General features: G+C 38.7%; 1 protein-coding gene across 10 annotated transcripts in view; it reads right to left on the reverse strand.

Annotated features, from left to right (window-relative positions):
- Dnm3 (dynamin 3) overlaps positions 1-10,435 on the reverse strand; it is a 605,597-nt gene that overhangs the window by 505,812 nt on the left and 89,350 nt on the right. For all 10 annotated transcript variants that reach the window (XM_029553749.1, XM_008848499.3, XM_008848501.2 and 7 more), the window contains exon 2: positions 4,302-4,375. In XM_029553749.1, the coding sequence (XP_029409609.1) occupies positions 4,302-4,375 (74 nt within the window). The remainder of the gene's footprint in view (positions 1-4,301; positions 4,376-10,435) is intronic.

Consider the following 10,435-nt stretch of genomic DNA (forward strand, 5'->3'; position numbering starts at 1 on the left):
AGACAGCAAAATTTTGACCAGGGTGCTAAGAGCACAGAATACAGAAAGAATAGTTTTTTCAGACAAATTGTGCTGGGCAGTTGGTTATCCACAAGTAAAAAATGCAGTTGAACCCTCATTTCATATTTTTTTTCCACATATAACTTTATATAATATTAACTAAGTAGATCAAACACCTAAATGTACAAGCAAAACCATAAAGTTATTAGGAGAAAACATAGGGTAAACCTTTAAGACCTTACTTGGCAGTTTTAGATATGACACTGTTCTAGTTTGCCTTCAATTGCTGTGACAAGACACTCTGACGAATAGCAACTTGGGGAGGAAAGGGTTTCTTTGGCTTACAAGCACATTCTGTCATCAAGGGAAGCCAAGGCAGAAACTCAAGATAGGAACCTAAGCACAGACCATGGAGGAATACTGCTTACTGGTTTGCTCCCCTAGCCTGTGCTCAGCCTGCTTTCTAATACAATACAGGCCCACCTGCCTAGGGATGGCACCACCCACAGTGGGCTGGGTTCTCCCACATTATTCAACAGTCAAGAAAATGCCTCACAGACACGGCCACAGGCCAGTCCAATGGAGCAAAGTCCCCAGTTGAGGGTCCCTCTACCAAGGTCTGTCAAGTTGACAACTAAAGCTATCCAGTACAAATATCAAAAGTGAGAGCAGTGAAGAATAAGAGGATAAATTGTACTTTGTCAAAATAAAAAGTGTGTGCTTCCAAGGACATCAAGTCAAAAAAAAAAAAAAAAGCCCACAGAATGGAAACAATGTTTACAAAGCATAATATATAGGACTATAATATAGGACTTGTATCCAAAATATTTAAAGAATTATTTTTTAAATTGTTTTAAACATAAGTACTGTATTTTCATCATTTCTACCCTTCCCTCCCTGCCTCCAACTCTTCCCATGCACCCCCACACTTCAATTCTGTAATCTTTGATTTTTGTTACATATATACATATGTATATAATTATATATATACATACATATATAATTTACTGAGTCCACTTACTTGTGCTTGCATATACATGTATTTAGGGTTGACCACTTGGGATTGGATAACCTATCAGGGAGCTTTTCCCTGGACAAAACTGATTCTCCCTCTCTTGGCAGCCCCTGGTTGTCTGTAGCTCATCATCTAGAGGTGGAACCATGTAAAATTGTCCCCATTCACATTAACATGTCAACTGGTGTCATTATGTACGTCTGATAGGCAAACATAATAAGATTTCATAGGTATGGCTTCCCTGTCATGTCTAGAATATACTACCTAGCAGTAGGCATCCTGGTCCTCTGGCCCTTACAATCTTTCTACCCCCTCTTCTGTCATGTTTCCTGAGGCTTAGGTGTAGGGGTTGCATTATAGATGTATCAATTGGGGGTAGGCACCCCAAGGTTGCTTGTTCTCAGCATTCTGACAAGTTGTGGAACTTTGTAATAGTCTCCATCTGTTAAGAAAAGAGGCTTCTTTGATGAATGATGAATATGAGGATCAGTATTTAGAATATAATAAGAAATCATACTGGTTTAGCAAATGGCAGTAGCAGGTTCTCCTCTAGGGTCTGTAACCTCTTGGGTCACAGGTAATGTTTACAGTATCAGACATGGATTACCGCCTACTGAATGTATCTTAAGTCCAATTAAATAGGTGTCTGTTACCATCAAGATAAAAGATAAAACTATTGCACCAATAGAGATTTTTGCTGAGCTGGTTATTGTTGTGCTTCATAGGTTTTACAGCTATCAAAGACTATTGATTGCATTTCTCCCTTGGCAGCTTGCATAGCACCTTCCAATACTATGAGAGCTAGTGCTCCAGCAGGAGGCTTCAAGGTCAGTTCCAGCTCAATTTCTCCAAGTGCTACATCTGAAGTATGTAGTATCCTCAGATATAAAGCCTTGCCTTCAAGTTCTGGGAGGCAACCTAGGGCTATGGCAATAGCCTATACTGTTTTGGGAGTCTCTTAGGCTACTCTAACCAATAACTGGAAGGGAGGTTCCCTTGTTTGCACTAGAATTTTTGTTAATAGCCTTTAGCTTACACACACACACACACACTATATATATATATATATATATATGTATATATATATATGTATGTATTTTAAAGTAAGCTTATAAAATAATACATTTCCCTATGGTTTTTTAGATATCCTTAGTATTATTTCTCTTTCTTTCCTTTCTTTCCTCCTGTATTACCCTCCCTCCTCCTCCACAATTAAAGTCCACCCCCGAATTTTTCCTATTAAATTTTCAGGTAAATGGATGGACCTGGAAAACATTATACTGAGTGAGGTAACCCAGACTCAGAAAGACAAATGCTGCATGTTCTCTTATATGTGAATCTTAGTTCTGAATCTTTAGATGTGTGTATATAACCTGAGGTATTTGGAGAAGCCAGGAAAGTAGAAAGAGACATGGGGGGTGGGAAGGAGCTCAAGAGAGGGAGATAGTAGAACACAGGCAACTCAATAATAAAAAGAAAATTCAACTTTTAAAAAAGCAAAGACAATAAACAGACATTCCTTCAATCATGATAGACAAATGGCCACTAAGCATATAAAAAGATACTCAGCATCATCAGTGATTCAGGAAATGCAAGTCAAGAGCACAATGAAATGTCAGGTGACACTTCCAAGTATTGGCAAGAATGTGGAAGAATCTTCACACAGTATTAGTGGGAATGTAAAATGGCACAGCTAAACTGGAAGACAGCTTGTCAATTCCATAAGTAATTAAACACAGTTATCATAAAATCTAGCCACTGATAAGTATATTTCCAAGAGAAATGGAAAAGATGTCCACATAAAAGCAGGTACATAAATCTTTGCAGAAGCATTGGGGGAGGGCATGTATGTTTCTGGGAACATGTGTGTGTTCAGGTGCATATGCATATGTGTGTATATGCATGTGAATGCCAGGGGTGTCATTCCTCGGGAGCCATCTTGTTTTTGGAGACAAGGTCTCTCACTGGGACCTAAGGTTCACCAATTAGGCTAGACCTAACTGGCCAGCAAACCCGAGGGATCTGCCTGTCTCTGTTTCCCCAGTGCTGGGAAGCAAGTGTGCACCATCATGCTTGGCTTTTTTATGTGGGTGATAGGAATCAAACTCGTTCCTTTTGCTTACAAAACAGGCACTTTATCAACTAAAGTATATACCCAGCCTAAAGAGCAGCATTAACCCTTAGTATCAAAACGATAGAATCAACCCAAATATTCATCAACTTATGAATGGATAAACAAAAGCCATAAGTCCATAACGTAGAATATTATTAAACTATACAAAGGAATTAAGTTTTTGATTATAACAAATGAAAGATGCTGGTTACAAAGAGCTACATATAATGTGATGTTGTGAACATGAAATGTGCATAATAAGTGCATATGTGAATACAGAAAGTGTGTTAGTAGTTGTCTGGGGCTCGAGTGGTCAGGGAAATGTAGATGAAAACAGAGCAGCAGTTGAAGCACTCAGGGCTTCTTTTAAAAACCTCTTAAGTAGATTTTGATGTCATTCATATCTAAGAACATACTGAAAACTACTAAACTCTATAATTGGCTGAGTTATAGAATATGCGAGCATATATCTCTTAATGCCTTTGAAAATATTTGAAATTCATGAGGTACAATTTTAATGAGTGCCTAAATCTTAAGCAGTCAAAAAGAGCACTAGAAAAAGTAGTAAAAATCCATGTAACAGAAATGTAGAAAAGTATAAAATAACCTTTCTGGAGTAGAACAAATGCAAATGGAAAACAAACATGAAAATGTTCAATATCACAGCTGCTGAAATAAAATGAAAACACATCAGCCACCTGTCAAGTTATCATGCTGTTGGGGAGAAAAACAAGCATGGTGCATTAAATACAAACACAGACATATAGCCAAATATGAATACACATACAGCACTATTAGACAGTTGAATTTTATGACAAAACAGTCACACACTTCACACAACCATTCATGCAGAAAGAACACATGCCAAAGAGTATTGGTGATTATGTTGTAATAGAAACGTACATTGACAGGTTACAATAAGCAAATATTTTCTTGGTATAGGAAAACAGTGCTAAAATCTATATGCATAAGAGACTTTCTCCTTGGTTGTGAAATCAAATGAATTAAAAGAACAACAAAGAAGACAGCATTCCAAAGAGAAATGTAGGCAGCTTTTCACAGCAGCGTGGGCACAAAGGTGTTTTTGATTGGTACATCCCAGTGCCCAGGAGTGAACATGACAGTTGCCATGGGGTAATGTTTGTCCACTCAGTAAGCATCCTCCCTTATTACCTGCTTTAGAAGTCACAAGCTGGAGCACAAGAGGTCGTCTAGTTACAATGCCTGATCCTCGAGGAAGAAAGTCCCTGAAAAACATAAGAAAGCATAGATGAAGGGTTTGTGGAATTCTTACAACCTGTACATTTATAAATTGGGTTCTATAGGAATTCTTCTAATTCCCAATGTTTCAATGTATTCCCTACCTCAGGAAAACTAGATCCACCTGTGAAAGAAGTGTTTGCAAAGTTAGAAAAGAAAGGAAATGTATATCAACAATTAATCCAATATTAATTGTTAATCCAATACATATTAATCCAATACATAGTCCTGACTAAGACTCATCATTCATCTAGCTAGAATTAATAAAATCTGAAGTTTCTGTGTATTCCCAATTTATATTCATTTCCAGAGAATCCACATTAATAAAAAAAATATAATGCTGAAACTAAACCCAGAATTGCTTCTGATAACTACAAAATCAGTCAAGATCAATATTAGCAATATCAAATGCTGACCATTATTACTAAGGGAGTGAATTACATTGTTGTTCAGGATATTTTCTAAATATCCAGAAATTTTTCTCCAATACAAAGGTCCATAGTGCACTCACATGAATGCAAATATCATATATATATATATATATATATATATATATGAGACAGGGTCTCCCTGTAGCTCCAACTGGCCTGAAACTCACTATGTAGACCAGGCTGGCCCTGAACTCACAGAGATCTGCCTGCCTCTGCCTCCCTAGTGCTGGGATTAAAAGTGTATGACACCATCCCCGGTCATCAAATATTATATCTTTAAATATAATACATAATCTAAGAAATTAACACTAGGAAAAATATTGCAACTTGAGTTTTTGTTCCTTATCATTCCTACTAGGTGGGAGATTTTTGAGAAAGGTCATGTTGAAGATGAGAGATGAACAGAGCATAAGCCAATAAACCTGCAGCAAGAAAGCACTGCACTGAAATTACTTGGCAATGCCACATGCATCATTACTGAGTCTACAATATCTAGAATCTATAAACACCTCTATCACAGATTTTTGTCTGTATTTGTGCTTTGTTTTGTACTGGGTATTAAACCAGAGCCTCGTGCATACTAAGTAAGCATTCTACCACTGAGCTGTGGCTGCAGCCCTCTTTTCACTTTTCATTTTGAGACAAGATCTCACTAAGCCTGCCCAAGCTGAACTTGAACTGATTCTGTAGCCCAGACGGACCTCTGGCTTTAGTGTCCTGATTAGCTAAGTTTCTAAGTGTATCACAGTTTTAAAGCACATTTAGAATGCCTTGCAACTTTTGGAAGAATGCTACAGAATTCTATTCAAAATAAACCTTTGATTCAATGAACCAACAGCAGTGTTTCTCAAAAAGGGGGTTCTAGGACCACCAGAAAGAATTCCAGACAATCAGAACACATCATTATGAACCACACTTAAAATACTCAGGGGCAGAAGTGAGATCCACAGGAGATCCTAATGTTCACTAAGGTTAGAGAGCTATGGGCTTCGAGGCAGGATGTATTGCTCAGTAACTCCATGGTGACAATGGTACAGGGCATACAGGGGTTTGCGGAAAGAACTTCAACATGATGAGATTTCAAAGAATAGCAATTTAGGAAATAGGCAAAGGCTGGAAGGAATGCCCCAAAGTCCAAGCAATTACAGGCACTGATGCTCTGCTGTGGAGAGTCAGAGATAAAATTCAGCAAAATTTCCTCTATAGCTTATGTATTTTGCAAGCACTAAAATATATCCTGAATGAGTCAATTGTACTAAACAGCCCCTAAACTAAGCTAGTGACTTATTCCTTAGCTCCAAGGACTGAGAATCACGTAGAAATCACTGTGTGCAACCGAAATAGAGAATAGTGAAAAACAAGTTTGTGTTTTCCCTTTTTAAAATTCCACTTTAAATAAAAAGTGCTTTTATTCATTAAAATGCATTGACTGGGTATGATGGCGCACATCTGTAGTTCCAACACCCAGGAAGGTGAGAGAAGAGAATCCTGAGTTCAAGGCCAGCTAAGCTGCACAGAGAGACTCTGTCTCAAACAAACAAAAACACAGAACAGAGCATCTATGTTCTGTGCCTACAACCAACAAGGAAGAGGTTAATTTGAAAGTCAAAATGAATGAAGAGAAAACCAAACACCAGAGTAAAAGGCTGAAGGCAATCTGAGCTCCCATGAATGAAGTTTTAGGCTGTATTGATGTCAAAGAGAACTATAAGGTCTTAAATCCCTGAATAATGCCTTCTAAAAATCAAAATTTTTTCAATAAAAGAGAAATAGAGAAAAAGGAAGGAGAGAGGAAAGGAAAGGGGGATGAAAAGAGATTTCTTGATTTTACACCCTCACTCAGGAGCTTATTTCACCTTGAACTTGTGACTGTGCATTTATGATGCAGATTTAGCAGCAGTTCCAATGAACATTACTAAAGCAAAACATAACAGATCAAACATTTTAAATAGCAAACAATTTTCATGTGTCTGGGTGAAAGTAACCCCACAGACACATCTAATGCTTTTCTCTACCTTCTCATTTATTAAGCAGAATGTTGCATTATGAGTAATAAATGGATTCATGTATCCAACCTGTTTCTTACAGTCCTGCCTCCAATATACACACTCTTACTAACAGTGAAATAATTCAAGAACCAAATCTGGCTCACTGGAAGTCTCTCCTGTTTCATAGGAACCTCTGGACTACAACAAAGCACTAGCGAGAAATCTCTAATGAAAAGTCAGTGGTTAGTCTGGCATCCTGAATGCACAACTCATTTTGATGACCCAGCAAAATTAAAACCATATGCCAGGAGCCCTCCTGCTGTGTGAGTTGAGGGCATGATATCTCAAAAGAGAGACAAAGAACCCCACTTTGAAAACCAGCTCCACCATTGCACAGGCAAAATTATCTCTAAACCTGTTTCAGTGATCCTAACTACAGCCCAGATTACATGGTTCAAATGAAACACAGCATGTGGCAGCACATTAAAAGCTCAAGAACAATAGAAATATGCATTAATATTTCTATCATTATTGCTACATTATAGTAATAATGTGTTCTCCATAACATTGGAGTATTCTCTTTTTTAAAATGCCTTAAGACCCTAGATATACCATCCTAGCCCTTTATGAGTGGACTACGAGATGAGGAGCCACTGACCCCATTTGAACTGTACCCTTAGTATGGACCAGCTGCAGTAGTTTGGAATGATCAGTCTGTTATCTCTGCTTCCATCCACACCAAGCCAGACATCCACAAAAACACTCTTGAATAATTCATTAGGCACTGAGTGCAGTCATCCACTTGATCATTTGATCTTCATTTCATTTTGTTTTCTATGCAATAAGCAGTTGACTTTTTGCTTCCCATAAGCATGTCTTATGGGGAAATGGGTTTATTACATTAATGTAGGGGAAATAATTATTGTGATTTAAAGTCTATATTTTCTTTGTAATTGTGGTCTAATACAAAAATATATAGAGATTTGAGAAGCCAGGGACCTCATTTAAACCACACACACACACACACACACACACACACACACACACACACTTTCCTCCAAAATGGACCATTAATGTAAGAGTGAGAAGAATAATCTGAAGATGAAGCATTACTAAATTGACTCTAGCAACCGTATTATATATGGTGACTGTCCAGATCTTAGGGAAGGAGGAGTGCTGCCCGCTCTGGCCTCCAGCAACTACAACTCAAATGCCTTTCTTCTCTCTCAACACCTATCCATAAAGCATCAATCTATATAGTCTTAGCAGATGTTTTTCAGAGAGTGAGTCAACACTTTTCCCAGTTTCATGACTCCAAAACAAAAAGTTAAAAAAACAGTTTGCAGCACATCATATAAGGAATGGAATTGGCAGCATTTCTTAATAGCCCTTTCAGAAACTTAGTCACCACAAAGAAGCATTACTACTGCTCAAGTAAGAAATGAATGAACTTTGGAAGTGCAATAGGAGCACACAGGGGCTGTCTCCAGAAGACTTAAACAAGTTTTCCTTCTTGGCAGCAAATAAATACGGAGACACTTTCTTCAACAGCTATGTAAATGATCATTAGGCAGATGATCTGTTCAATAAACAAATGTTTAATGACTTCCTGTAACTAACTATGGGAGGCATAACTTTTACTCTCCTAGAAGTTAATTCCTGTAGCTCATTCAAGGATATGTAAGCTCAGTCTTGGAGGAGAACCACATAGGAATCATTAGAATAAGCAGGTGCTATAGATACACTTCATTCAATGCATAGGACCCACACACAGAGCAAGTAGTATCTGTTCTGTTTGCATGAAACAATCATGGAGAAGAACTATGAAGCAGGATACATTCTACAGGGAATCAGAATGCTCAGAGACATGGAAAACCAGAGTACAACAGAACATTAAGTAACTGCAAAACAGTCAGAATGAGACAGAGAAGTGGACCTTAGAAGCCTACCTGATGGTGTTTGTGTGTGTTTCCATGAGAATAAGATGAACTATTGTTTTTATGTGATCAGATTTGCATTTCAGAAAACTAATAAATGAAAAAGGAAGAGACTTAAGATCAGGAAAACAGCCACTGGCCAGTCTAAGTCATCCAAGATGATAATAAGGGTCAGGCCCGGGACAATATTGGTAGAAATGAAAACAAATAACGGGGTTTGATTATTGCTTTGATGTGGAATAAAGATCATGGAAGGGTTATGATAAATCGCACAGTTGTGTACTAATCTGGGTAGGATATATAGGAAAAGTTTGATTACAGATGATATTTACATAGTGATTACTGTGTGCCAGCACCACCAACCTCCCTCTTTCTCCCTGTCTCCTTCTCCCTCTCTCTCTCTCCCTCTCTTTCTCTCTCTCTTTCTCTCCCTCTCTCTCTCCCTCTCTTTATCTCCTTCCCTTCCTCTCTCTACCTCTCCCTCTCTCTGATTTTATCCCATAAAGACACTATGACAAGTACTATTAACATTCTCACTTCACAGATGTGGAAACTCAGACATAGAAAAGTTACATAATTTTCACACAAATGGTCACAAAGCTATTTAAGTGACATTTGGGACTCAAATCTACAATATAACACTCACATCTGTGCTCTCAACCATTACTATACTTTTTTTTAAAAAAAAAAAAAAAGGAAAGCACAATGAGGGCTACATATTTGCACATGTTGATCTTTAGATGCCTTATAAATATCCAGACAGAGATGACAAACTCAGTTACTCTGAACAGATGGAACTGAGGATGAAAGTCCTGTCTTCAGATAATTTGACAGCCATCAGCAGAGGAGGCAGTTGAAACTAAGAGACTAAATAAGTCAAAATAGAGTGGGAAAGAGTAATGAATATAGACTCTTCAAAAACTAAATACCTAATGGATCCCTGAAAGACAGGAATTAGCTGAAATGTTTGCAACTATTCCCCAGAGAGGTAAGACAAACACCAGATTTTAAAAATCACACTATAGAGATGCTAGTGGACAGCCTGAGAGGGTGGGTTCGGACCTCCTCCATCAGGGTAGTTGCTTGGGAGATTAGCAGACCTCCAGAGAGTCCCAGGTTCTGGCCTCCCTCTGGCCTCCAAAAACCAGAGGGCCTGACTACCCAGGGGACAGCCAGACAGCCCCCCGGATCCTGCCTCCATAGGGTGGTGAGCTTCCCCTAATTGTTCCATACCATCCCCCTACCTGAGATTTTGTGAGGCCCCTCACAAGGCCCCAGGGCAGATCTGGCTTTGGTAGGCTAAGTCTGGGATCTCAGCAGACCAGCAGAGAGTGCCTAGATCTGGGCCCCCGCTGGCTTCACTTTTGCATAGGGTTGACAATGCACAGGACTGCCTGAGAGACCCTGGATCATGCCTCCACGTGGTGAAGGAAGCCTGAGTGTACCTGACTGGAACCTGAATTGGGCGTCTGTGGGTACCCCTGAATAGCTGAACTGAAGCCATCAGTTCCCTCAAAAATAAACCTGAAAGAACCTGAACCCTGCACCAACCAGCTTTACATAACCAATAAAGAAACGATCTAGGCACCTGGATAATACAAACAGAAGCATACTTCAACATAATCCTCATATCAGAATCATAAAAAACAAAAGAAAGCCTGAGTGTACCTGATGGGAACCTGAAATGGGCT

Source organism: Nannospalax galili, unplaced genomic scaffold (genome assembly GCF_000622305.1).
Source record: "Nannospalax galili isolate Female #2095 unplaced genomic scaffold, S.galili_v1.0 scaffold624, whole genome shotgun sequence".
In the NCBI taxonomy this organism is placed as follows: domain Eukaryota; kingdom Metazoa; phylum Chordata; class Mammalia; order Rodentia; family Spalacidae; genus Nannospalax; species Nannospalax galili.